A 14,558-nucleotide genomic window follows, 5' to 3' on the forward strand; every position below is an offset into this window, starting at 1 on the left:
TTAGGACAGTGCTCAGTAAATACCATTGACTGATTCCGAACTTGTACCTGCCTCCCCTGAGCAAGCCTCTTTTCAATCCACCGAAAGTTCTGCTTTTAAAGGACGCAGTCTAGGGTTAAAAAAAAAATCAGAAAGCTACAGAGTTTCTGTGCTTGAGGTGGCCTTCAAGCTAGGAATGAGTGGTGCAATGCATTTTAAAAAGGTTCAAATGGATAACGCTATTCGAGTCAAACATTTAAGTCATTTTTATTTGAAGCTAATATATTAAGGCAACTTAACATACCTACACATGATTTATCAAATTAACTGAAACACTTGGATACAAACCTAAAGAATCACTCAGTGAAGATTCGGTAGATGACTGAAATAGTCAACTGCTGCAGTGCTTTGTTCTTTAGTTGTACAGTACCTTGAGTTACAGGAAAAACACACGTCGCAATGCTGAATCCTGTATTCCATCTCCCAGTCCCCAACCCTAAAGCAAATCTTAATCTTCATCACTGCCTCAATTCCTAACCAAACAACTCCTTTTTTTTTTTTTTTTTTGGTCTGGCTTGTGTTAAGTTTGGAAGATACATAAAACTATACCACTATACAGGATGTCCACAGTCCAGTAATTTATTTTAAATTTGAGTAATTTCAAATTGCACAAAACTGAACAGCCGTATTTTGTTTGAATTCTCTCTTCTGTACACTCAGTGATCTAAAACACCACAATATCCAACATACACAAACCTTAGGGAAGGGTTAGTAAATACACACAGATTGGAATCATGGTGCACTTTGTTCCTGAATGGAATGGTCCCACAACAAAAACCAAAAAAAAAAAGAAAACCAAAAAAAAAAAGCACAGAATACAGCACAACAAAAGGGCATCTGTTACATATGGAGTGAGCAAAACACACTAGCATTTTCTATATGCATAACTGGAAAACCTGCATAGGTTAGGGGGACTTTTGCTCATTTTTTTTTTAAAAAAAGGAAAATCAGGCAAGGTTGTCTGTATGCATTTTGAATTAATCACCTGAAGAGCTATGCAATCCAACCAGTGTAAAATAAGCCTATTAGTGTTGTCTGTTGGCATTGGCAGTCTTGCATGGTCATATACCAATATTTTTGCTTAGCTTTTCTTCGAATATACGATGAGACTTAAATGCATTTAGACGGTACGTACTGTAAGCTGCTCACATACACTGAATTTAAGAGATTCGATATTAGAGTTTTTAAACACTACAGAGTGCAAATCAGGGTCTTCACGACAGACTGTCTGAATGTTAAGAAGCAGTTCTGCAGAGGAGGGAAGGACAGAGGAAGAGCGCCCACACGAACATTTAGACTATTCCCCTTTTGAAAATTCCTAGGATGACATGGAATGTGAACTAGAAGTTTAGACGAAGGTGATCCAAGTTTGTGCTAGAAAAAAACAAAATAGTCCTTCATGAAACAAAGGTTACAAGAACATGAAGCAAAACTCTGTTGCTTTTTTTTTTTTTTTCCCCCTGTAATGAACTGAGAAGCAGGTAGGGACGGTGGAGTTTCCATAATAAAATAGCCAGCTTGCCGTCAGCTTTCCATATTACATGCTGTATCCAAAACCCGGCTGCGGCTGTCCGTAGGGAGGGGCGGTGTACCCATAGCCAAAAGGTGCTTGTGGAGGAACGGCAACACTTGGGCCCGCTGTCAACATCAACTGCGGCTGGCCTACAGTAAGCCGGGAAGGGGGGACAGAAGGGGAAGACAAGATTAGGCACAAACAAGATGTCTGCTTTCAGAAAACGGATGTGAAATTTGAAAATCCTCAGCATTTGGGGGTATTCTTTCAAAGTAAGGCGTTTGGAAGCTTCCCAATTCAAGCCAGAACTTCACCAGCCGACCGTATTTCATGAGCGCTGACTGTGCGCAGACCACTGGACTAAGCGCTTGGGAGAGTACAACAGGCAGTGTGGTAGACACGGTCCCTGCCCGCTCTAGACCGCAGACACAAAAATCAGGTTGGGAATCCTTCGAACTGTTTCTAGCCAAGGAAAAGAGTTTGGATCACTCTATAAAGAACGTGGCAAGGTGTTAGTGGTGGAAGTGCCAGACTTCTCAAAAGTGAGGTTTTGAAACATGAGATAGGAGGCACTCAATAATACAAGCTAATTACTTTGGGAAGATGATGTTAAGTACCTGGTGTCCACAGATACCACTGCCCACACATTAAACAAAAAACCCTCCAAAAAACAATAAAAAACCCTCCCCTACCACCCCCCTAACAAACCAAACACACACATAAAAAAAAATCTGCCCCTGAACACAAAGTATTTCCTATGGCATTACATACCAGGGACCTAAAGTCTGGAGGAATGACTTGTAAAAGTGACCGCCAATAGAATATTGCTAAAGATGCCCCCAATATCAATCATATTTATTAAGCACTTGGGAGAGTGCAATGTAACAAAACCGCTAGGCCCGTTCCGTGCCCACAAGGAGCTTACAATATACTACTGTCAGTGCTTAAATTTAAATTATATCATTGTAGAGAGATTTTACCAGGGGAATAACCTAAACCAATAAAGAAACCTAGCAGCTGAAAGGCACAACAGTTTAACTGCTCACAATGATACCGGTTTTTGTTTACCCAAGTACTAGTATTGGGATGTTCATCCCCCAAATGTTTGGTGCAAAGTATAAAAAGCAGCTCATAAAAAGGTTTGCTCCTAACTACTATCAAATCAACTCAAATTTCAGTTTCTTATTAGCAGTTAGGATTTAGAAGGTAAGCCTATAAACTTCCCTAGCCAGACTCGTCTAGTCACCTAAAGACTCTAGAAAAAGTCAAGGAGGTAACACTGCTTAATCTTTCGTTCGGTGCACTTGGGCTCTGTTAGTAACCTCGCCTGCATATTCTCTCCCAGCAGTTAGTACAGTGTTTTGCACACTACGGCTACTATTATTCAAAGCTGAATTCGATGGTCGATGGGCTGATGGCTGTAATGTGATTAGGCCCCCACACTTTGCGATTAACAAGAAATATTACCATATACAATAGGTTGGGTCTCAGTAGCTTGCTCCTCCTCTTTTCTCAGAGATTCAGAGGCATCCAGTTTATCCACCTGGCAGGGGAAAAAAAAAAAAATACTGCAGTTTTAAAACGTCCAAAACACCGTACACCTATTTTTCTGGCAGAAAGTGGAAAAGCCTTAGTTTGTTAAATACTGTCAAACAAAAACGGACTAGTAAGAACACATTCTCAGACCTCTGCAAAGTCAATTGGTGATGGTCATATACTTCAGTCAGGGTTGTTCTCAGCGTGGTTATAAACCCTCTGAGGAGAGGTTTATAACTGCCACAGAAGCTCACGCCAGGCTAAAACTGGGCATGCTAGGGCTGGAGGGAAGGAGAAAAAGGAGAGGGAGTCACTAATCAACTGATAATTCATTTAGCTGGTGGGAGGAGAGGGGATGGGGATGAACAAGGATGCTGATAAATCAGATCTTTGGGTGTTGCACCCTCAGAATTAAGTTTGCTAATTTGGCAAATTCAATAGTCACTGGACAGATATGAGTTTTCCACCAGTGTGCAGCTCAGCTGACAGATCAGAGTCCTTATGTGTGTTTTTAAGACCAAAGAAGCATGTTTTAAGTTCTGTTTTAAACACCTGGCTGTGCTTGATAACGCAATGAAGTTCTTATTCAGCATGGTTACGATGAACAGATTCTGCCCAAAGCTATCAGGTATGCCAAATGTGCTTTATGAAAGATAGGAAGGTACAGGAACGAACACTAGCTACTCTATATGGAAGCGGTAAGTGTGGGGAATAAGAGACTACTCAGTTTTGAGGATTTTTCTATGTTAGGGTTGATCTCAAACAACTTTTCTTTTAACACCTAGCAGTGCGCCTGCTAAACCTTGTCCACGGTATGAATTTATTTCTTCTCATCTTAGGTACTTAGACCAGTCTTTCAATCCTGGTGTTATAGAAAAAAACCCTAAGGTTAATGTCGTATCTTGGCAGGGGTGGTGTTGGGGGGGAGGAAGGAAAAGAGGGGGAAGGAAGGGGTAACAGGCAACAACAAAAAAAAAAACTACCCCAAAAACTAGTTAAAATACTGCCAAGACTTGATAAGTTGCTGAAAAAGGGGGCAGTCCCTAAGCTAGCCTCAGATTTCATGATGGAAGCCCTTTCATCCTTTAAAGCAAACAAAACTCAGCCCGTGGCTACAGTCCCAGCGTCTGACTCCACAATGCTTGATTTTCTAAAATTCATAACCAATAATCTCGCATTAAGTTAAACTACACACCATTTTATCAGCTTAACTGAAGGATTAGCTAACCCAAAGAATCTTAAGCTTGGTCAGAAGGTTCTTATGCCCATCTGAAGGTGTTTCACCGAGAAAGGAGAATGTACTCAGGAAGCAGGGGACCCGTTCGTTAAGTAGCACGTTCGGGTCCCAATTACCCTAAAAACCGAGGCAATTAGTGTATTTAAGGGTTGCTAAAAGATAGCCAAAAAGTTTTCCATTTTCCACCACCAACACTGGGAAGTGAGCCAAAGCAGAAGTACAGCAATATGACAATTCTATCCCCACCTGCCCATTTTTATTCAATCCAGTCACATGGACTATTTTACATAGCAACTTATCCATTAGTGGTCAGTCATATCACCAAAGATTTAGATTCCAGGTCAGACCCCTAAATTAATATTCACGTGAAATATCCAGCAAATAATTCCTACTAAAGGGATAATGGAAGTTTAAGAGAGTGGGGGATGTCAAAAATACCTAAGCATAGATATAGGCAAGCTAGGCAAGGGAAAGAGGAATATTGATAGGGTAGCATCATCAGCTAAGCCACAAAAAGTTTAGGTTTTCCATACATTGGGCCAGTCTCTGGTACAGAATGTGTTTTAAAATAACCAATTTCTTTACACTGACCCAGTTTCAATTGCTCCAACAGCAACAAAAGGAAAAAGCAGAGCACGTTTAGTTTAGTGTTTCAACACGAGCTTTTGTTAAAGAGCTGTAACAAAAGTTTCTGATCCCTGAATAAAAATCCACAAGTCAACTTGTCACTGGGTTCAGTTCCAACCTTGCTATTTGAAAAAAAAAGTTTAAAAGGCTTTTCCACAAAGACTGCAAAAAGCTGCAGAGGCAAAGTTACCATGCAGTCAGTTATTTTGGTGTATGTGTGCATGAAAAAGAGGCAAAAGTACTGAAGCGAGAGTGAGGTCTGAAGATGACTACTGCCAAACAGGCTCCCCAAAAAACACACACAGCCCACAGCAATGCTTGAGAGTTTAAGTAGTGTGATGTAATTGCAATGACTGTTGTACATGCTCCGTCTAAACAATGCATACACTGCAGTTCGATTACCTGTTTTTCACACACACGCTTTCTTACTGCCTTGCTTACTAGCTGCTGAAGGGCCTCACACACAATGCATTTTACTCAGGTTATCGCTACGTTCCAGTGGTGACTCCATTTCGGTTAAACGAGCCTGAGGCACGGTTCCCCTAATTCTTTCCGAATTTGATGTCTCACTCCCTCCAGCCCTCTGAACCCCGATTTTGGAGTTAACGGAGAGTATCCTAGTCCCGTGCAGTGAAGGAATCGAGAGCCAGAAACGACAGGCTCGATTTGACCTTCCTGCGGACAAGATGACTGCTAACGAATCGGCCAAGCTGAGAGGAGGTGTGCCTTATTATAGAAGGTAGCAGTTAACGTTGCTTTGGTACGTCATTAAGGTAGTTCACATTGGCTGAACGACCAGTTACAACAAGATAGACACTCCCCACTTGGTAAAATAGATGGGATTTTCAGCTTCTTAAGACTAGACCAGCACCATGAGAACTGGATACCTGGAGAAACATGAGGAAAGTCTCTTCGGAAGCAGCTAGTATCTCTTCTGTTTACTTTCAGCAAAAAAAATTAGTAAGAATCAAGAGATCAGGAACTGGATCACAGTCGTTAAGTGTAAAGAAGAAGAAGAAAAAAAAAAAAGGCACGTGAATACTTGTTCGTTATGTTGGCTTCCACCTCAGAACACTACGCCATGAGCTGTTGAATTTGACCTTACACATTTCGCAAAGAAAATCCTGCGACGCTCCCAGCGTCCTGATAGGATTCTCCCAAGACTTTGGAGTGTTCATGGAAGCAACTCACATCGTCAGTTTTTAGAGACTGTGAACCAACTACTGATTAGCCTCCTGCCCTTCCTAAAAGTCTATTAGCTGATTAGTAGCAAACATCTACTAATGTCCTACAGCTCTATTGTAGTTATGTTTTAAAGGACTTGCAGAGGCTTTAGTGAAATTTTGTTGGAGGGAAGGGGGGAGAAAGCAGCAGCAGCAGTGTAGAAGAGGTAGGAAGGGGAAAAAAAAAATCATGCAGATTTCTTAGACTTAGTCCTCCGGACTTAAAGATGGAAAAGAATCAACTTTCACCTTTTCCTTTATTGCATCAACCTGCAAAGGAATTCAGAAGGTGCAGCTTAGAAAAAATCAAATTCCATACTTAGCATTAAAAAGGTAGAATCAGCAACAAAGGTTTAGGGAAGAAATAATTCACGACTTAAAAAGGTACGAGAAGGGAAAACAAAGGGCATACTTGAAGCAAATTGGAGTTAGGTCAATCTCTATAATTTTACAAACATTTATTGCCAAAGTCTTCAGACGAAATTAAGTCTGCAAGGCGGCAGTCCATAGTCAACTTCAGGTACTTAAACAGCATTTAGAGTCACACATCACAAATAGAACCATAAAGCATTGTAGGATGGACGAGTTTGTGCGATAAAAAACACAAATATTTTCCAGCTGAACATATTTCTCACTTTCATAGCAGAATGGATTTAGCAAGGGTTAATCTTACAGGTTAAATTACAAACTGCTATGTCTAACAGTGGTCTGACCAAGAAGAGATAAGGTACAGAGCCCTAGGAAATTCTTTTAGGGACTAAACTGCAAATGTGGAGCATCTGTGTTACTCTGGGGACATGGGTTCAGGTGGGTCTCACGTGAGTCAGGCAACAGGTGGTTGGGGGGGAAAAAAAATCCTGTGCAGTGAGAGGGAAGGGGTCAAAGAGGAGGAGAACGTTCTTAACACAGAAAATTCTAGGTGTTTTCCTGCCTGAGAAATTCTGTGGGAAGCTGGGGACGGGGAGGAGAAAGAGGAAGAGGAAGGTAGGAACAGCAGAAAAAATAAAGGGGGGGTGGTGGAGGAGAGATTCCTCTGGTTTTAGTATAGCCAGCCAGAGAATGAAAGGTCTCTGAGTGACATGGGCACGTACCCTAAGTTTTCTGAAACAAACACTTGTGAAATGTTTCAACCCAGGCTAACTTCAATGGTACAATAGAGAGGCAGCACGGCTCAGGGTCAGGAGCTCTGGGTTCTAATTCTGGCTCTGCCTTCTGTCTGCTGTGTGACCTTGGGCAAGCCACTTCGCTTCCGTGCCTCGGTTCCCTCATCTGCACAATGGTGAGTCAACACCTGTTCGCCCTCCTGTGAGCCCCAGGTGGGACCTGATTATCTACCCCAGTGTTTAGTGCAGTGCTTACCCAAAACCAACACTATTATTATCATCACTATTACTGCAACATTAACTAATTGATAGTATGAATAGCACATACTATTATGGGTTGTGAACTGCTATTTAAAAATTACCTTAAAAAAAAAAAAGACACTGAAGGTTAACAGCAGATTAGGATGACTCTGCAATTCCCCAAAGTCTGTCTTTAATACTAAAACCTGAATTACAGGACAAGCTCTACTCCAACTGGGGTAGGTTACATTTCTGTAACTCTGCAATTTGAAAAAATAAAATATACATATTATATATATAATATATATATTATATATATAGTCAGCCATTAAGGAAAGAATGGTTGGAAAATAACTGAAAATATACTGTTCCTTTCCAATACTAGGGCACCAGGCACCCCAGGTGAAAAATCTAAAGCATTATGGAGACAAAAAAAGGGCTTGTTTCAAGCACTTTGCACTGTCTCCCATGCCTCAGGTAGTTCATTAGTACTACACAGGTAACTAAACAGTGCACAACTGTTTACTGTGCATTGTTTGTGGTAAACATTGGAGTAAATGCTAAATATTGATTCCTGGTGGAATACAAAAGGAACTACTGACCTAGCTCTGCTAAGAGGATCCCCTGAGCTAGTTGAAGCAAACTTTTAAAAGCATTCCAGAAGGGAGCTGCATCACACTTCAGTCAGTTTATGGCCCCATTAGAAGTATTTTCCCCCTTATTCCTCCATTACATTCTAACCAAATTGCACTGAAACACTGTGTTTTGGTCAGGAATGCCAGTGCATGCAATACGGTGGGTTTTTACAACTCAATCCTACTGGAAGCCTGAGCAGTTTCCTTAGTGTTTGAGTCTGAAGACATTTAAACTTGAGGGAAACCAAAGAGAAGTTGGAAGCTTCCTTTCTTGCCCTTGAGCATAAATAAGGCACATCCTGGAAACGACTTGCTCTGTGATAGGAGTCAGCTACTGTGTGATTGTGTTTTGACAAATGAAATCTTGTAGAGGGTGCGCTCACCTGCGATTGAGCTGTACATAAGGAGGTCACACATTTGCCAGAAAGTCCATTAGTTACTGCTAGAAATAGACAATCATTACCTTGGACAAATATTCCTTCATGACCTGAATGAAGTAGGGCATGGCAAAGTCCATGATATTATGCCTCCAGGCAGTTTCCAAGACAACGTCTGGCCTTAAAAGATCGTAACAGGTGAAGAGACATGCCCCGAAGCATTCTCTCTTTTCTTCCTGTAAAAACCACTGCAGGAGCTCTTCTGCCAACTCTGTATCTTTTGATTCGGAGGCATACTGCATCGCGTCCTATCGAGGGGATGAAGAGAGCCTGGGGTTAATCCATTCTTGCTGGAGTCCTCAAAACAAGTGCCACGGTGGCCCAGAAAGGCAATCCAAGGCTTACATTGGGATGGAAACAGTGTTCGCTATGCCCCGAGATGGAATTCTTCGGCTTTAACCTGAAATTAGCTAAATCCCGTTTCCTATTAGATTATCCAACTCAATGTTCCAGTGAGACCATGATTCGACCTCCTCTCCCACTTGAATGGAAAGGGATTCTTTGCCTTCAGAATTTTACGTTTGGGTATTACCTTGGAAGGGGGGACTTTCCAAGTAAAGCATTTATTCCACCCTCTTTCTGATGCTTTGTGGAGAGAACTGCTCCAGCGCACAGTAGCTCATATATAGTGTGCTTTCATCTCTGCCAAGTGGAGGTTTCTAAAATCATTTCCTCGGAGGCATGTGTTTCAGTAGGGCACACTTTGGGTGTCAGACTGCTGGCCACATATTGGGTGACACCACTTGAAGCTTTTTGGGGGATGGTACACCTTACAGACCTGCAAGGGGTTGTTGTTTTTTGGGTTTTTTTTTTTAAACCACCTCCTCCGCACACGCTTACCTTGTAAAGCCTATCCTTTTTGCACAGTTCTACACTCTGTTTCCAGCGATTGTTGCCTTTGAAGAGATATGCGGCAATTCTTCTGAACTCTATCAACTCGTGTTTTTCCAGGCGTTGAGCAAGGGAAATATTGTCAAAGTTGTCATAAGCATCTATTGATGTCCGCAGCGCCTTAAGGAAGAGCCAAAAATTAAAGCCTAGAAAGTATCAGCCTGCAGTTAACCTCCTATTGGGGAACTGGTCAAATAACGCTACTTAATCGTGACAGTTGAAATTTTAACCAGAGCCACCCCAAATTGAGAAGTCAATTCCTTTTTAGTTCCACTTCTTCCACCACTGAAGTATAATTCAAACTTGGCTTTTTAGAGAGGCTGGTGAAATGCTAAAATGAAACTAATGGTTATCCCATTGTTAGAGGCACGATCTACAAAGTTACCTTTGAACAGGCAAAAGTTTCGTGACAATTGAAATTTTAAGCAGAGCCACCCCAAATTGACAAGTCAATTCCTTTTTAGTTCCATTTCTTCCACCACTGAAGTATAATTCAAACTTGGCTTTTTAGTGAGGCTCGTGAAATGCTAAAATGAAACTAATAGTTATCCCATTGTTAGAGGCACAATCTACAAAGTTACCTTTGAACAGGCAACCGTTTTTATTGGGTGCCAATGTGCAGAGCACTGTATTACACATTTGGGAGAATACAATAAAAGCAGACCCCAAAAATAGATGGAAGGGAATTAGACTAGGATTATAAGGATTTAGTAGGGAATAAGGAACGAACCTAATAGTGTTTGACCACTTACTGTGCACAGAGTACTCAACAGCATTTGTGTGCAGAGCACTGTGCTAAGCGCTTGGGAGAGTATAATATGGCAGAATGGTAGACATTCCCCGTCCACAAGCAGCAGCCAGTCTAGAGGTACTCAACACCATAAACACTTGAAGTGTTTGCCTCCATTTCCTGTTTTCCTGGGAATTTGGGTTTATAGAAAGGTAGCTGGGGAAGACTGAGCCAGCCTGTAAGGATGATTAGGTGAAGGTAGGAAGGAGTTCTCTGGGTGACTAGGGCATCCTTTGGGGCAGCTTTGACATTCAAAAATTAAAAGTTTTGTGAACTTTAGACGAGCGGCTTGGGTATGCACTTAAGACAACTGGCACCAGAATCAAATTCTCAAGTTGGAACAGGCTGTGTCACATTTTACACTTTATCCTCTGAAACGTCAAAGTAATAAAGCTACGGGCTTCCCAGATGAATCTAAATGCCATTTTTTTTCTTTTCAGGAACATCTAAGACAGCCTTGTTGGACAAAGATGTTGTTCGACCAGAATATCTTGGCTTTGAGTGCTTAACTCACAGTACTAAGTCCACATTATTTTTTTTTTCCCCCAAAGAGGAACACAAACAAATGGTTTTTACCTGGTAATCTTCTTCTGTAATGAATAGGTTATTCAGAGACTCATTCACAGATTTGTTGTTGTGGTTCTGCACTGAGCGCAAGTATGGTTTGACCAGTGGCAACTGTTTAACCTTTAAACAAAAATATGAGGTTAGTAATAGCATACCTTTAGCTTTAAGTACAATCAAGGAAGCTTTAAGAGCCGAGGCGCCTTTCCCAAAAGCCAATAAAAAGCTGGTTACCTTACTGAAATAGTTGACAGCACGAGTATGATCCAACCGTGGAGAAAGTACCATCAGCAGATCATTTAGTAACAGAGGTTTGAATTCTAGATAGAACTGTATTGCTCTATAGTAGAGTTCCACATTGGCCACCTGGTTGAGAAAGTAGTAAGAAAAGTGTGATTAATACAAGCAAGATGTGGGGGCCTCAAGTTTTCAAGATGTAAAATTCATTTCAAATTCTTAATACTCCATTACCTTGGTGATAATATCTTTAAATTGACCTTCCTTCCATGCATCTGTTGGATGGTTCATCATAGTGATTATAGCATTATCATATTCTTCGTACTTGTCATACAGAAACACCAGCTCTGCCCAAAGGTGAGCTTGTTCTGCAGCCCTAAGCACCTGCGTAAGGGAGAAAGAGAACCGAGGAGAAAATGTTTAACTATCGGTTAGTTCCGACCAAGGGTGCTGTGTTGTAATTAATTCTTTCCAATTAATTTTGGACTAATTACCTTGGGGATATTCACTCTGGACCAGAACAGCTCCAAGTGCTCCCTCATCTTCTGAGGTTTGAATTTAGAGTAGAGGATGGCTAATTCAGTGAACATTCCCATGTGAGCTCGTTCAAGTCCCAGGGCCGCTTCCAGCATGGTAATCAGCTCTTCAAAGTAGCCACGGTCCTAAAGACAGAAGGTCAAGTTTAAGCAATGGTGGGCTCAGAATGTCAAGATGCGCAGCGTGGATTAGGTATCCCTGCTCGTTACCTGATAGTAGTTGATGAGTTCTTCCAATTCATCTGCGTGAACCACGATGTGAAGCCCACACATTTGAGCTAGACGAAATTCTTTGCCATCCACACAAGCAAAGCAGACCTACGAGGCAAAGATTCCTTAGTTATTCGTATTCAAGTTCGCATGTGGCTCCTGACTTTATTAATAAAACAAAAGCAAAAAATATTTTCAAGGAAATCTAGAATTGACTGTATGCCTAATTATAATAAAGTTGGGGAAATACCTCCTTCCACGTTCGAGTGCTATTAGCTTTCCGGGCCCCATCAACGGCTGCCTGGTATTCACCCAGATGAACCAGAGTGGAGGCCAGACGACCGAAGTTTGAAACATTGTTGTACAACAATTTAGCAGCATCATACATCTTCTCATCATAGCAGCGGTCACCAACCTAAGGGAAAGCATCTGAAATTACTATTCATACCCAATCTTTGAAAAATGTGTTCGATAATCTGGGAGGTGAAACAGATGAATGCTTATGCCTCATCAACAATTTTCTCAGGGCTCAGCGAGCTTTCGGGCCAAACATTCAAATTAGAAGCTTATTAAAATCAATTTCGATAAGCTAAAAGAATAAACCCACTTGCTGGATGTGAGCATTGTTGGGCCCATTGATGAATTCTTCCAGTTCAGCAAGACGGTTTGTTTTAGCAAGAGCAAAGATCAGTTCTGTCTCCACGTAAGATTCGCGAGCCTTCTTACGAGCCATCTGCAGGTACTTCACTAGTTCTTCCCAGTTTCCTGCAGGCGAAACAAGAACGGTAGTTATATTTGCCAAGTGCCAGAGTAGTTACAATAGAATCGGACCAGATACAGTCTCTTTCCCACAATCTAAAGGGGAGGGAGAACCGGTATTTAAATCCCCATTTTAAAGATGTGGAAACTAAAGCCTAAAGAAGTTACATGACTTACCCAAGGTCTTGGCAGGCAAGTGGCAGAGCTGGGATTAGAACCCAGTTCTCCTTGCTTCCAACCCTGTGACTTAGGTCATATTTACAGGTCCAGCCTGTATTTAACATTTCTGTATACGTATTGCTATAATTTACAGTCACTTCTCTGTCACATGCCCCTATAAGGCTACTTGCTCCTTGAAGACAGGGTTCTCCATTTCCTCTCCAAAGACTAAGTGACTCAGGGGTCCTCACGTAGACAACCTCACTACATGACTGCCTTCAAATCAGTCAGATGCATTTTCTTTACAAATACTGAAGGCTTGACAGAACAGGATGATCATGTTTAGCAACCTTACGGCAAATGTAGATATTTCCCGTTTAGGTTACACAGTTTGACTTTCCGCCTCTCAGGTAGGAGAAGATGAGCAGTTTCCCACATTCCTAAAATGCCAATCATTTATTCATTCACTTTCAAGTCTGTGTCCCTGCTTCACAGGCACGTCTTACAAAAAGTAACAAAGTTACTCAGTCTGAACGGCCTGCTCTCCAGTCCAGAAGATGGCCAGGTAGTGTTGACTGAGAAGCAAAGGATAGGGACAATCTGAAGGTTCCAAGAATTATCAACCTCCTCAGCTAAGCCTTCTTCATACACACCAGAACACAGGGCACATCCCAATCGTTCTACAAGGGTCTAAGCCTAGAAACCTTCATTTTAAGTTGAAGCTATAACGTCGTCAAGAGTAAGGTGTCATACCACTAGTATTGGCAGCTTGAACAACCTCCATGTAGGATGAGGGGTCATCTGCTTTGATATAAGAGTCGATGGCTTCTTTCACCATCCCTTTCTGTAACTGGGCCTTTGCCAGTTGACTCCAGACTGCGGGTTCATTACAGCGCTCGGCGAACTCATACGCGCGGTCCAGATTCCCGATATGCTCAATCAAGACCTAGGAAACCGGGTTAATGACAACTGTTAGACTGAGGTCACCGCCCTTAAACCAGTTCAAGTGCCTTCCAGGTACCAGTTGACAGGCTAAGTTTGGGGCTTTCCTTGCAGAGGCTGGGATATGGCAACAGGCTATTTTGGCAGAGCAAAGAGGCTAACCAATAAGCCCATTCTCTCCTCTTGGTGAGGTCATCTGCCTATGTCCAGACTCGACAAGGCTGCAAAAAGCTGCATTACTTGTAACCACTTGGAAGGTATCTCCAGTTGATCCAGAAACAGGAGAGCTCCCTTTCTTTGGAAAATGTGTACCCCAAACAGGCTCAGTCAACCACTTCTGTAATCTATGAATAAATCCATCCTGCTTTGAATCTCACTGGTCCAAGGTTTTTGCCCTAGCACAGTATCCCTAGGGTACACTGAAGAGTCATTAACTGGTAAGATGACCACTGCCTGGCAATATTCATTCATTCAATCGTATTTATTAAGCACTTACTGTGTGCAGAGCACTGTACTAAGCGCTTGGGAAGTGCAAGTTGGAAATAATGCATTAGTCTACAGTTTGGCCTCAAAAATTCAAAGCCACTTGAAGATTTACCTGTACAGCAGAGGTGTTCACATCAAATTTCCTGAAAATGGCAAATGCCTCCTCAAACAACTCATTGCTGATGGCAATGTTGGCAATATCTGGAGCATCATAGTTATCCAGACGGTTGATGTATTCCATGACACGGGTTCGGTCAGCTTTAATTGCTGTGAGGATTAGGAGGTTTTGCAGATTTCTAATAGAAGAGAATGATTTGAGAGACTAAATGTCATTTTCCAGAAGCTAGTAAGAAACGGAAAGAGGCAGAACAACAATGCAAGATTTGCCTACTGA

General features: G+C 41.8%; 1 protein-coding gene across 2 annotated transcripts in view; it reads right to left on the reverse strand.

Annotated features, from left to right (window-relative positions):
* Positions 1–221: 221 nt before the first annotated feature.
* Positions 222–14,558, reverse strand: part of CLTC (clathrin heavy chain) — a 71,000-nt gene continuing 56,663 nt past the window's right edge. Inside the window, exons 20-33 of one of the 2 annotated variants that reach the window (XM_038759435.1) lie at positions 14,277–14,460; positions 13,490–13,682; positions 12,426–12,583; positions 12,069–12,233; positions 11,819–11,926; positions 11,567–11,734; positions 11,307–11,456; positions 11,070–11,201; positions 10,848–10,958; positions 9,431–9,601; positions 8,617–8,838; positions 6,425–6,445; positions 3,020–3,095; positions 222–1,701 (exon numbers count right to left, since the gene is read on the reverse strand). In XM_038759435.1, coding sequence (XP_038615363.1) covers positions 1,577–1,701; positions 3,020–3,095; positions 6,425–6,445; positions 8,617–8,838; positions 9,431–9,601; positions 10,848–10,958; positions 11,070–11,201; positions 11,307–11,456; positions 11,567–11,734; positions 11,819–11,926; positions 12,069–12,233; positions 12,426–12,583; positions 13,490–13,682; positions 14,277–14,460 — 1,984 coding nt within the window. In that variant the 3' untranslated portion in view covers positions 222–1,576. The remainder of the gene's footprint in view (positions 1,702–3,019; positions 3,096–6,424; positions 6,446–8,616; positions 8,839–9,430; positions 9,602–10,847; positions 10,959–11,069; positions 11,202–11,306; positions 11,457–11,566; positions 11,735–11,818; positions 11,927–12,068; positions 12,234–12,425; positions 12,584–13,489; positions 13,683–14,276; positions 14,461–14,558) is intronic. The other variant, XM_038759436.1, reaches the window with a different exon arrangement.

The sequence above is a fragment of the Tachyglossus aculeatus genome, chromosome 17, assembly GCF_015852505.1.
Source record: "Tachyglossus aculeatus isolate mTacAcu1 chromosome 17, mTacAcu1.pri, whole genome shotgun sequence".
NCBI classification, from domain to species: Eukaryota; Metazoa; Chordata; class Mammalia; order Monotremata; family Tachyglossidae; genus Tachyglossus; species Tachyglossus aculeatus.